Below are 14,699 nucleotides of genomic sequence, written 5' to 3'. Positions count from 1 at the left end.
CACAAACTTTTGCCCATGCAGTGCAAGTAGTACTGGAATTTGTAATGAAAAAAGTCTATTAGCAAAGTCAAGAAAATGAGCAGAACACTTTTTGTCATAATGTATTGAAAATTGAGGCTGTAGTGTGAAGCATGAGCTATAACACTATACACCATTCCATTTCCATTCCATAACTCTTCATATTGATATTGATTTGCATTGGATTTTTCTTTTTTTTGCTGCTGCAGATGCTTTTTAAGCAGTAAACCAGTCAATAGTCATATATCAGATGATGTTCCAACTCATGATATTGTCTACATGGCAAATATCAGAACAGGTCAACTCATCAATGGCAAAGTTCGCTATTATTAACAACACAGCTGCTCATTGAAAATTCATCAATTCTTTACTTTCTGCTTTACAATAAAAAAAAATGCTGTTTTTCCCAGAGTTTCAGAAACACCCAATATTTTTGAAGAGGAATTCACTTTTTTAGACCCATGTCTAACAGCTTAAAGCTAAGACTGATTGTATAGTCTGCAATATGCAGATTAGGGAATTATAGAGGGCAGATAAAGACGTCTGCCAAATGCTGCAAATATAAATCAAGAATATAGCACAAAAATTATGAAATACAACTATACATTATTCTGAATTTCCAGTATTTTTTCCAAAACTACTAGGATAATCACACAGTGTTTGGTAGCAATGATTCAGATTATTCAATGCCATTTAACTTTTATAATATTGTATGATTTGATTGATTGCTTTTATACATTTATATTTACTTTATTATGCACACATTCATGCAAATAGGTTAATTCTTCTATTTTATCAGACTTTTTGTATGTGTAAAGCACTTTCAGATTATGGGATTTAAATAAATATGCAAAACGGGATCCTGCTGCTCTTGTTTAAAATAAAATAGAAATTTGCTATAAGCAATAAAAACAATATATTAGAAATTTCACCTAACTTGCATCAGTGAGGTCTAAAACAAAGTGCTGAGGCATAAACCCAATAACTTCAAAAGGCATTCGGCATTCCTACACACAATATTTTTGTAGAGGAAAGTACACTTCTCTTTCACAGACCCAAATCTAACAGCTTGAAGCAGAGACTTCATGATAATATAGTCAGCTTTGTTTCCTTCTCCAACTGTTGCGAGATCTGATGAATAACAATGCAATTAAGGAGCACACAAACATTTTTTTGGAAGTGTGAAGTATTTTTTGTTTCTTCGTGCTAAAAAGCCCTCCTTCATTGGCAAGGGCAAACTATAGTATTTAGCCAGAAATAGCTTGCCCCAAATTGGAGCCATCCAATTTCTCTCCTTTGCCCCTGGATAGTTAGTTAAACCCCAAAGAAGGACTGTATAAGTTATTACATGGAAGAAGGAATTTTCAAGGGCATGTCAGCTTTGTTAAAATGTTATCAAACACGCAAATGTCCAGCGCTACAGGAGATTTCTTTGAATAAAAAAAAAAATCCAGGCCACTAGGATATAAAGCCTTTGGACAAGGAGAAACTTTGGACAAGGAGAAAAGAAATGTACTGTATCATTATAGAACAGAGTTTGTTTCAATTCTCCTGGGTATATACAACTGTCAAATAATTATTTTTCTTGTTCCTGAGAGCAGATGGTCCACGTTGTTTCCCAAAGTAATAACCAATAATAAAAAAAAAAACATGGTGTGAGAAAAATTTAGCAAAAACAAACAGATGTGCAGGGAGAGGAAAGAATAAGCTGTAGCTAATAGTTTCAAAATCTGGGGAGATGACATGCAAATTCATATTTTCCATGTGCACATTTTGTCTCCAGGAGAAAAAAAAAAAAAAAGAAAGTTAACAAGTGAAAGCTCTGAATCTGTATATATTTAATTACTTCAAAGCTTCAAGTCCTCCCATAAGAAATGCTGTCTTATTTAAAAATAGCTACTGCATAATGTGTAGGAAATGGGGTGGCCATTGAGAATATATACATTCATACATATAATACAACACATATTCTCTCTCTCTCTCTCTCTCTCTCTCTCTCTCTCTCTCTCTCTCTATATATATATATATATATATATATATATATATATATATATATATATATATATATATATATATATTGTAATTTCCAGGCTATAAAAACGCACCCATATATAAGCCCACTGAATTTTACAAAGATTTTTATTTTAAACATAAATAAGCAGCACCTGTCTATAAGCCGCAGGTGTCTACATTGAAACTAATGAACTTTGCACAGGCAGTGTCTGTTACACGGTGTAATGGGTGAAAGATGTTGCGCTTCCTTTAGGAGCATAGCGGTATTTTGGGAATAGCCTTCGCCGCATTTTTCCGGTATTACTGCATGTGTGCAAGACCGAGGAATATGTCCTTAATATTTTCTGATGCTCATTTCTAATTTTCTTTGACTAACCCTAAACGCTGTTGCCAAAAAAAATAAAAAAGCATGAGTTTTGGAAACCTGTCTGTGCTTATATGATTTCTATTGCAACTGGAGTTAGCGAGCTCTCCCTTCACCCAGACTCAACGTTTAACAACGGCTTGTATCTAAACAGTAGCCTACCAAGAAAGTCATTGTTCACTGTCTTCCTCCTTCCTTTCACAACTATTTCTCTCGGGAGTTTATCTTTTGGCATCGTCGTGCGTTTCTCCCGATGTCGTGCAGCTCAGAACACAGGTGAGGTGCGTTTTTCGTTCCGTCGAAATTTCATTGGTCTAATGTTATGGGGTTCAGTTTTTTGGCTTGAAGTTTGTGAAACCGGGAAAAACCCAGGAAAAATTCATTAAAAAAAAATTCGTTGTTTAAGCCGCGGGGTTCAAAACGTGGGAAAAAAGTAGCGGCCTATAGTCCGAAAAAAAAAATATATATATATATATATATATATATATATATATATATATATATATATATATATATATATATATATATATATATATATATATATGGCATCAACATTACATATATCTGTGTGTGTGTGTGTGTGTGTGTGTGTGTGTGTGTGTGTGTGTGTGTGTGCGTGCTATAAACATAACAATAAAAACGGCCTTTTATTAAAATTTATTCTACATTAGTAGCTTCTTAATGTCCTACTGAAAGCTACAGCACCAATCAAGAAGAAGAAGTAATATTCAGTACAGTCTCACATCACACTCGACACAAACACATACACACACAGGGCGGATTATAAATGGGATGCATGAAAAAAGCAAACGCATCAGCAAGCTTTCATTGTAAACATTTCCAAGTAAGCACCAGCACTGACTAATGCCTGAAGCAATTCAGTTGTAAATATGATCTAATCTTTATGTTTTACAGTATAACAAATGATGTTCATGATAGCATTGTTTAGTAATTATAATGGTGGGGGAAAAATGCACTATATGGGACATGAAACAAATCCTGCCCTCTACTGGGAACTGATGAGCTTAATCAGTATATCATAAACCAGTAATTTTCAATTCCTTTATTTGTTTATTCATTTGTTTGTTTGCTTGTATGTACAGTACATATTTATTTCATTAGCATTTTATTTACACGAATACAATCCTATTTGACTATTAATTAGAATTGAGCTTTTGAGATTAGTTCTAATACACATTATTTCCAAACAGACATTACACTGGGTTTTGAGTTTTGAAATAAAACCCAACTCAATTAAACTTATTCATAAATTCATATATAAATATACACTTTGATAATGGTGGGTTCAACTGCAACTACATTAACCAAACGAAATCATAGCCCTCCTTGCTATGCTACATTCACCCCACACTGAGAATTTTTTTTCTTATTAAACAAGCAAATAAAGCCATGCAAGTTTCTGTAGATTAATTGTAGATTATTTGTAGATTAACAGAATCATCGAATATTATCTTTTTTTCCAGGAGGTATAATTCACAAAGCAGACAGGGTGTAGAGGTATAATGCCTTCTACTGTAGTCAAAACTGCACTAAACGGTGTGAAGCAACTTTTCAAAATCACATTATATTCTAGCCAAATGCTTTTGCTGATAGCGACTCAGCAAACAGACGCCTCAAAATGGAGTGTCTAGACAAGTGTTTACTATTTTTGACACCATATATGGGTAACCCAGACATGGTGGGTGATCATCTCGATGTAAGAAAATCCAAGATGATCGCTAACTCAGCATAGTGCATTATATCACAAAAGAAGACACACACACACATACACACACACACACACACACACACACACACACACACACACACACACACACACATATATATGTTTTGAGCTCTGTGTTGTACTGTGTGTTGTACTGTGTTTTGCAGCACCTTATTTTATCCATAACTGCATAGAATGAACATAGCATCATGCAGTGAGTATTGAAGCAATGACATGCATTAAACAGTGAGCAAAGCCAATCATCTGCTACTTACTCAAACACTAACAATAAGCTTATAACAGTGACATAAGTGACTCAGTCACACTTACAAGTTACTTACAATCATAAAAAGTCATAACTATGACATGACATGTATTTATTAGTAGACGTAGGAAATGATAAAACATTGAATACACTGTATTTGTGTACCTGTTGCTACACAAACTACTTACTCTGTGTATATTAGAAAGTTTATCAGTGAGGCTGACTTATAATTACGACACAGCTAATATGGCAGTAACATGTAGGACGTATTTTTGAACAAAGCCACAGATTGTCTTACGGGCCACACCTGATCATGGGCTGTTGGTACACGCTGTGGGTCGGATTAATGTGAGTTTGAAGTCATCCAATTATGGCTTGGAAATCAAACAAGAAAGGCCCGCCAGCACAGCAGATGGAAGATTAAAGAGGTATTAGAAGATCTCTTTGTGTGGTTATAATCCCCATTAGAATGTACTGATGTGCAGCATAAAGTCTGTTCAAAATGTCATGATAAGAATGTATTTTTTTCCTCCCTCACAGAAGAAATAGGACCAGAAATGATTGATATGATGCATTCCATTACAATTCCTATTACAGTGTTATGAGATTCAAATAAAGCAAGCACAATGTGTTATGGAATTACTGAATGCATTGAGCACAGAGTCGGTTTAGAAATAGCTGGTTCATACTGCTTTTTCCATCTAAAACCGTATTGAAACTTTTTATTACCAACCACATCAAAATGCAGTATTACATATTGTCAACAAAACAAACAGATTTCCTATTTTCAAAATGCATAGACATGCTAGGCTGCTAAAGTCTGGGCTTGCCTAGTCTGGGTTAGCTAGCAAAGCTGCTTTTCCAACCACATACAGGCTTGATAATCGAATGCAAATTTTATCACAAGTTTTTCTTTTCTGCAAAGTACTCTTTAAGTACCTCCAATACCCCTACGCGCAAATACATCCCCTGTTAGAAAATACTGGCTTATGACGTGTTTCAGAACTGAAGCCATGTAACCTTGTAACTCATGCTACACAGTGTGTAGACAATGGTTCAATGAAAGAAAACAGGTGATATGAGACATACATAATAAGCTAATGTGCTAAACAGATTAAAAATCAATAAACAAATAAATAAATAACCGTATTAACTGGTAACACAGATTTCAAATGTTCAAAATGACTAAATAAGTCTGCGTCTGGATTTTAAGCTGTTCTGACAAACACTATCTCATAAACATTGTGTCATCTATTGTCACATACTGCATACATAGGAAAAGGATGTCCCACACTGTGCTAGTCAGAGCTGGCAGCTAGTCAAGAGAAAGAGAGAGTATAAGAATGGAAACAAACAGGAGACAGAGTGAAAGAGACAATTTTATCAGATGAAAGAGGATTTAGGACTGATTTAGAATTGGGCTTTATAGTTTTCGTGCTCAACAGTGAAGGCATATATTTGTTCTCTATCATGAAGGGACATAAGCGAATGAGACTGTAGAGTATCAACCAACTTATCCATTTTGTAAGCTTTGTTGAATCTAGAATATAAAGCATCCAAGATCGCCATATTAAGGCTAACAGGACTTGTTTATTTTGTTGCTTTTTATTTTTCAGACTAGACGACTGCAGACCCACTGTGTGTAAATTACCTGTAAATGTGCTGCGTTTTGACTTGCATACTAACACTATCCAATTCATAGCTGATATTTTCGACAGGTTGCAAAACAAACTAGGCAAATTAGGCAATAATGCAGAGAGGACACAGATCAGGGAATATAAATAAATAAATCGCTGGCAACCAGAGGTGATTCACTGGATGGGTTGCTTGATGTTAATGAACTATTTAGCATGTATGAGTGCTAAATAGCCAATTCAAAGCCAAACAGCTTTCTCATTATGTTTCAGCAATACTGGGGCACTATTTAATTATATCCCTATATGCTTGGGCTGCATCGAAAATGGTGGTATCAAATCAGTGGTGTACAGGCAAACTAGAAATATGATAGTTTGTCAATACAATACTTGTGTATGCATCAGGGATTATTTTAAAATGGCATTCACAACTATAGGACAAATCTATGCACTGGAGAAGAGCAAACAGTTTCAAAAATAGCTTGTAGGAGTAGCAGTAAGAGAGAGCAAAATTCTTGAATCTAAAGACTTGGAAAAGCTGCGTGAATTAAAATTATGATCGATAGGTCTAACTTTCAATTATTCTAAAACACTCTCTAGTGCTGCATTCCTCGTCATTCAGTTTTTAATTGACAAAGCACTCTAATCTCTTAAAAAAGACTACATCAGGAATACTATTCAAAATACAGGATGAAGTCTGGGTCACTGCCTTGAATCGTCTCAAATATGTTTTAACTCTCCATTCGAATTGTAATAGCATATTCCTACCACAGAGGCGCACAAATCCCCAAGGTTACATGCTATTGTTTATGGAACATTCTATAAGAATCTGTCATTTTAAAAAGAGCAGTGGAATTTACCCTCCATTTGATAAAATGCAGAAATGTAACTAAAGTGTGCGAGCACACAGCCTTTTATACATAGCTGCCATAACAATTGCCAGAAAGTTCCAGCTCTTTGTAAATATTCTGTATCATTACAACTAAGATGGAGATACGGTTTTACTGTAATTAACTAGAAATTATTTCATTTTGAGTGGTCAGTGAACGGAATAAATGTTTACCAATTACAAACTATACCACAACCCTCTACATATAGGTAGTCCCTGACTTACGATGGAGATGCTCTACAAAGACCCCATCGTAAGTCGAGACATGGACTAGTCTACACAGAATTGAGATCGGTATGGGCTAGTATACTGTAATTTGTTAATACGTTAATAAGTTAATAAATACAGTACATAATTTTGCAAAATAGAGTAATTTACAGTACTGTAATGTATAAACTATAAGGTTTATGAATGTGGCAGTGCACAAGCAACGGTTTGAGAATGAAGGTCGGAACCTGGTGAAACGAGTTGTAGGAAGCACACCTGAAGCTGATGAGACTAATCAGTGTACGGCAACAAAATGAGAGAGACAAGAGCTAGGGGAATGTCTACATCCTGGCAGCATCCCAATGTTTTGTACCACATATACTGTACACCGCTACATTTGCCTGCCACACAAAACTAAAAGGATTTGTACAATTTTGTCGTCATTGTAAGATTGAACCATCGTAATTCAGTAACTACCTGTATATGCAAATTTTTGTTCTTGTTTTTTTTACACAGCAGAACCAGAACACCGTGTCTGACAGGCATTTTTTAAATAATGCCAACAAATCATTAGTAATGCGTTCTCTGTAATTGCTTGTGCAGTTATTAAAAACTGTGAGCTCAAATAATCAGTGAGACCTTTCGTAAGGATTATTACACATGTCTGTGGGTCATTACTATTTAGACATTATGAAGACATAAGACAGTTTAAGTGTGAGTGTCTGTATAGGCTCGGCAAGCTTAAAAAAGACAGTAGTTTTTTCATAAATGGTACTGAACATTAAGACATTGTGCTTCGACCACGACAGTATAAACAACAGTTCTCCTTAGAAAAGCTTTCATGTCTGCGTATGAAAACTGATACTAAATCATTGCTAACCACAAGCTCCTATAACTCTAATGTTTATTTGACCTTTATTATACTCAACAAGAACAGAACGAGAAGTACAGCTTTTGAGTATTGATAGATATCTTTTTGCTCTTAGCCAGATCGACTTACCTACACCGATGAAGTTAGCAGCCAAGAAGAAGTTCCAGTGTTGGCTTAGACAAGAATCACTGTCGTTTGTGAAGCCCCATGATTTCATAGACAGACTTGGAGATTCCGTGCCGACGCTGTGACCTCCAGACTGCAGGGATGTATTTAGAGATACTGTATCCATTTTTTAATCTCAAATTGGAAAAGGACTTTTAAGGGCACAGGTGTATAAAAATTATGCATCAAAATAATTTATGGTCTGGTATCACTGGTAGCAGAAGCCGTCAACCCAAGATCTCTTTAAATTCCACAGCAACACTCAGTCTGACTGAAGCTGGTGTTTCACCAGGCATTCAGCAGATGTTCTCATTGAGCCTGTAGTGGTTAAAATGTCTGGAGATAGCAGGACGTCTGGTTGGGCTTGATGGGCTGATGATGGTGATAGGTTTTCCAAAAATCCTTCACAGCTGTTTCCACTGTACTTCGGCTCCCAGGCAGATGGCTAAGGCTGAAACAAGCTAGAACAAGAAAGTACAAAAGTCAATTGACAGCAGTTCAGTTTTGACTATAGTCGAGAGAACTTTTGTACTTGAGTGGCATCTGTCCCTTAAATATTGTCAGTCAACCAACATTAAGACTTAATTTAAACCAACATTTAGACTCAATTGTGGTCAAAACACCCCAGTTTCCTGACAGACGAGAACCTTACTGTATTTTGTTGCCTTGTACTGTAACTTGTGCAATGACAATTAAGTTGAATCTATTCTAATCTAATATGAAATATATTTTACAAACATCATGGTTTGCAATGTTTCACCCTGGAATGGCTTCTGGGAATTTTTTTTTAACATTTGAGCTACACATTATGTCTAAAATGTAAGAAAAATATTTTAATTGTGACACAAAGGTTAATGAATAATAAAACACACACACACACACACACACACACACACACACACACACACACACACACACACACACACGACACGACACACACACACACACACACATTGTTAGTTGCATATGATTGACCACCCCTTTGGTAGAACTGCTGCAATTTGGCATTAATTACCAGCTTTGCACACTTGTAGATTTTCTGTCTGTTCCTTTTTTGCAAAGTAATATAGGTGGAGACTGTTTATGAACAGCAATTTTTACATCTTGCTATAGCTTCTCAATTGAATTAAACTTTTGACTAGACCATTCTAAAGCATTCAGAGTTTTGGTAGATGTGTTCTCTTTTTGGAGGGTGAATTTCTGCACCAGAGATTGGAGAATACTTTGTCACTGTGTCCCACTCCTGATTATTGTGGGTCATATTTCTGTTTTGGCATCTACAAGCTCCTGCTCCCATCTTATCCAATCCTATAGCTGTCATTCTGAAATATCCTGTAGAAGCTCCTACTTTTACGATACCAAAGCCCACATCTTCTACTCAACTGAGCTCTCTACAACTCTTTTATTGACATAATTATGACTATAGTTATACCTGAGAAACATTTTGCATATTGTTGTGATAATCATCATATTATTCCTTTACAACTGGAACTGGCAAGAGTATTGAATTAATTATAATCTGATAATATGATGCTCAGTGACCAGTAGACAATGGCTTCTTGTTGATTTCTCATAAGGTTTACATCCTTGGATTGCTCACTGGGTCTTTAAACTATGATTAAATTTTTTTTTTTTTAACTATCTACTCTACATGTTTTCCTTTGGTTTAGTTTGATCTTGAACACTTTAACAAACACATTTATATAAATATATTAATATATAATATATTAATATATCTATTTTTTGTTGCTGTTGTTTTCTGGTGCACTATTTTTCACTCAGGGTGTATAACTAAATAAAACTGTATAACAGAGTATGACAGTTTATCTTCCTAAAATAACACACTTGCCCCTGTCTTTGAGGAAATTCCTTCTCCAATCTCCAGGGAAGATTACAGAGTGTGTGTAGTGCATTGTAAAATTTGATGTGTGAGTGACAATTTAATGGAACCCTACTCTCTTTTACAGGTTGGGGATTTCAGTCTTCAGAGAAAGATGTAAAAAAGAGTAAACTCTTCTCCTCATAAAAAAGAGTAAACTCTTCTCCTCAAGTCTCCCACCTCCACCTTAACCTCTAACCACACACAAATACACACACACACACACACACACACACACACACACACACACACACACACACACACACACACACACACACACTCTAGTAAACTAGCATAGACAGTTTGGGTAGTGTATTGATTTTAAACATGCTCATGCATAAGTGTATAGTAAACAAATTCTCATTTTATCATATTCAAATCTGTCCCACATCATCGCTTTTCCAATCAGAAAAAGGCATAAATGATGTATGAACATGAAGTCATGGCTTAGTCAAAACATAAACTCAGACACTTCCATCCTGCTGAACAATGGGACAGTGTGGGACAAGTTTAGGCCTGAGGACCACATGATGAGACATGTTAGCAAACACAACACCTGGATACTTGTCAGAGGGAAAAACCAACAACCCTAACCATCCCCCTTAACTCAACAGTGAGAGACCTAAAGTTAAAAGCATGACAAATATGCCTGATTTTAGGCACACTGAGCCAGCATGTGACCTGAAAACAGGATATTCATAATGTACTAATATTACACAATCCTAAAAATAATCAGAGTTGCCCTTCCGGGACTTTCAGGTCTGTATACATGCATTACACATAAGGTGTTTCACAAACTCATTTATTGGTTCACTGAGCATTAAAGAATGTAAGGAGATATTTTAGACCATTTACAAGAAACTGTTCAGAGCAAAAAAAAAAATACAAATAGCAAGCTAATCTTCGAGCTAAACCTTTAAAGAGTTTTGAAAATCACAGAGCATTGTGTTTAGATGTAAGGTGAGCTGGCAAAGGGAAACACAATGATCCGTGTTTGACCCTTGCTCTCACTTGTCTCTGTACAAAATCTCCCTCTAAACCATAGACAAAGCCTTTTGTATGCTTAACCTGTCTGTTGCTAAAATACACAGTGAATATGCAAATGTTGACGTTTAATTCCTCATTCTCATGCAGCTAAAATAAAAGACTGCAGCCTTTTGTTTTAGTAAGGGACAGTTCAATTTTCAATTTTCATATTTCAGAGGGTGCCGCATTCAACAGTATTTGCATCCTTGGTCACACTTGGGGCATCTGATATGAACATTTGAATACAAACAAATTCCCAGGTGAACTACTTCTACTCTCAGTTTGTTGATATTCTGTAACTACAGTAAATAATTCAATAGACTTTAGTCTTCTAATCTGATAAAGAAACATATAGGGAAGGTGTGTAGTTATTAGAGGAATATGTGGGGAAAAATCTAAAATGAAAAAAAAAAATCTAATTAAAATGACACTATTTTTTATATGAATATTCTTTTGGAAAAGTTTAGGAATGACAGTACCGAAGATCTGACTTGGTACTGAGCATCAACCACATGGCACACTAATACAAGTAGTAGAAAATAATGAGAAAAGTGGCCAGAAGAATAAAGAATTAACCATAACTTTATACCAGTGTTAAGTGCAAGCAATTGGAAAACTTAAAAGCTATGAAACAATGTAAATGCCTTCTTTTACTACATTTCTATTAGTCCAAAAAAAGGCATTTTCTTTCGTTTTCACATGCAAAAAAGAACATAAAAAGCCCAGAGGTGACACATTTTCTGTTTTTAACCATTGTTCAATAAAGCCTACATTTTTTTAACTCCTAATATATTCCATTTCTATTATGCTACTTTCTTCCTTGTGCCTATGTCTGCCCAAACTATGTCATGCTTATCTTCCACTTCAAGTAATTCCCATTCAGTGGCAAGATTGTACAACGCATGTGCTATTATACGAGATTGAGATAAGAGATAACTCGATACCTGAGAGCAGTTAAAGGTGCAGGTTCTTGATTTTTGCACATCGACCAACATTTGTGCAAATATGTCATTTATAGATAGTTGCCAACACACTTGTAGGTCACCAGCTGGCAACCTGGGGTTTTCTCGATAACTCCGAGTCACTCGTTGGCACACAGAACAGCCGACACAATAAGCCTTTTCATTACCTTTCAACCGACCGGTTCATGTTGCGCCTCACAATGCAGTCTTCACAACAGAAAAAGAAAAACGTTTTGAAGCGTAGGCTAATTCAGAGCTAGTTTTTTTCGATAAAGAAACCACTTTCTGGTGAGAATTAAAGTAAAATTCAGATAAACAATGGGAAATGCTGTAAAATTTTCAAATGACATGAATGAAGGGGTGTCTTATGCCTAAGTACACGAGTAAACATCTAATTTATAGGTGCCTGATTCACAGTTTGGCCCGAAGCACTGTTCTTCTAAAAAACAGGTGCCTGATTCACAGTATGGTCCAAAGTGCTGTTCTGTCAGAAACGATCACTGCCAAATCATGACAGCATGGAAGACAGGGGAAGAAATCATAAAAAAGACCAAAAAAATCTGATCAATTGAACATTTTCTCACCTGGAAGCTCTTCTTGTTATACACTTTCTGTCTGGGCTCTTACAGGTAAAGGGTATAGAGTTTCAGAGTTTAGAGAGTAAAGCCCTCATGGTGAAAACCAAAACTAGTAAACCTTCCATCAAAGATCCAGCTCTATTACACCTGGGAATTCACTTTATCACATCACAATATCTCAACATATAAAAAAAAACATTTCACAGAGTATCACTTTACCTTGGTGAGACTCAAGAAGCAATCTTCCTAAGGCAGAAGCTGGTAAAGATGACGGTGTAACAGTGATAGTGAAACACAAACTCCTTAGGCTGCTCCACTTCTTTTAAACTAAATATGCTTTTTGATTTCCATAGCTATAAAATGCAGGTAAAGGAAGGTGATGTCATTTGAAATTTCTTTGTCCACAATGGGTGTTCCCGTATGGGGTAACGACTGTGTCAACACCGGACAAGTAAAGGCAAAAGAGTCTTCACAAGAAGGGGGGCGGGCAACGAGGTGGGGTGCAGAGAACAGGAGCACATGGGAAATGTGTTGAAATGTTGTGTGTGTGTGAGATCACTGAAGAATGTTTAGGACAACTCAATCAATTATAACAGCTTTGCTTTTCACACTAACTGGCTCCAGTATTTCATGCCTAGTTGTCATCCAGCATGTAGACACTTTCTTACTCCTGTTTCTTTAGCCTTGTGAGACAGAGCATAGTGTTATGGTACACACTAGATCGGGACAAAATGGGAAGAATTCAAGCAGCATCATAAAGCTGACAGAACCAAAGTTTGGATTTAGATTCTTATAAAATAAAGTGCAAGTTTCTTTTCAAAGCTAGTTGTCTGTCAACAGGGCAAAGTCCGCCCTTTATACCACCCTATGATTTTACTGCAGTCATGCAAAATAAGTGAAGGAACTGTGAGTTTGCACTTTCCGTCTAATTAAAACCAGTTCTGGCTGTGAATCATATACGCAATGATTCCTTCTGTTGCCTACAAAATTACAATTTATGTAGATCATTTTCCAATCTTTTATATATATATATATATATATATATATATATATATATATATATATATATATATATATATATATATATATATATAAACAATTAAGTAACATCTTTCATTTAAAAAGAACAGACCTCTTTCCCTCCTTTTGCAATCATGGCATGGAATATATAACTGCACTAAAGCTTTCAAAAGTACACAATCTGTAGATAAAGCAGTGTTTAAACTCATTGTGTTCTACTGGGACTATAGCTGTCATGTGCAATACAACAGTAAGAACAAAATGAAACTAAAAAATAAAAAAACACGTACCTCAGCAAGCCTGAAGTTTGTCTGAATTGAAATCCAAATCTCTGTTGCTTTTCTCAGTTAACCTGCACACCATTTGGCTTCGAATTACAAGAACTCACATGTATCTCTCAGTCTGAAAAAAAAAAGACTCTGCCCCTCCTCAAGTGTAAACAATAGCTATACTTCCTTGACTGCCGCCGTGAACCAATAGGCTCCTGCAAGTTTTTAATCAAACAGGACTTGCCTCAGCATAGTCAAAGTCTGGCGGGCAAGTCATACATATGAATTTTTTAACCAGCATCAGTGTGAAGGGGAATCATACATTTCTGTAATACTGGATTTTAATAGTGCTGTATGATCTAGGTGGATCAAGAGAGAGAAAAAGAAAACTGGTTCTGCCACTTACAGCATGTTAAGTACTAGGAGATGTAAAAAAATGACAATGGATTAAGCGTTGAATGGAATGAAAAACACAACCCCTGATTGTGCACTGAAATAATAGGAGCTCTCTGGAGGGTCTATATTGCTCTCTCGAAAGTGTATATAGCTCTCTGGAAGGTCTATATTGCTGTCTGGAGGGTCTATATAGCTAGACCATGGAGGCAGATAGCTCAGAGGTTTAGCTATATAGACCCTCCTGAGAGATTTCTTTGTCAGTAAAGTTTTTTACTTGTTCCCTAATTTGCATGGAGTTAGCACAAGAAATAAAGTAAACAGGAATCCAGTGGCTTTCACAAATGACCAAATAAAACTAGCAGTAGAAACAATTCTCACTCCAAAACCATGGCTAATTTAGCATCAAATGATACATTT

At 35.9% G+C, this 14,699-nt stretch overlaps 1 protein-coding gene across 2 annotated transcripts in view; it reads right to left on the bottom strand.

Annotated features, from left to right (window-relative positions):
* The window catches only part of plch2a (phospholipase C, eta 2a), a 122,142-nt gene extending 108,101 nt beyond the window's left edge, over positions 1 to 14,041 (bottom strand). Inside the window, exons 1-2 of one of the 2 annotated variants that reach the window (XM_046871387.1) lie at positions 13,908 to 14,041; positions 8,117 to 8,613 (exon numbers count right to left, since the gene is read on the bottom strand). In XM_046871387.1, the coding sequence (XP_046727343.1) occupies positions 8,117 to 8,279 (163 nt within the window). In that variant the 5' untranslated portion in view covers positions 8,280 to 8,613; positions 13,908 to 14,041. Of the gene's footprint in view, positions 1 to 8,116; positions 8,614 to 12,816; positions 13,028 to 13,907 lie in introns of those variants that run through there. The other variant, XM_046871388.1, reaches the window with a different exon arrangement.
* Positions 14,042 to 14,699: the final 658 nt, after the last annotated feature.

This window comes from Silurus meridionalis, chromosome 17, assembly GCF_014805685.1.
Source record: "Silurus meridionalis isolate SWU-2019-XX chromosome 17, ASM1480568v1, whole genome shotgun sequence".
In the NCBI taxonomy this organism is placed as follows: domain Eukaryota; kingdom Metazoa; phylum Chordata; class Actinopteri; order Siluriformes; family Siluridae; genus Silurus; species Silurus meridionalis.
The sequence above is the reverse complement of the archived record's forward strand: the minus strand, read 5'-3'. Positions and strand labels throughout refer to the sequence as shown.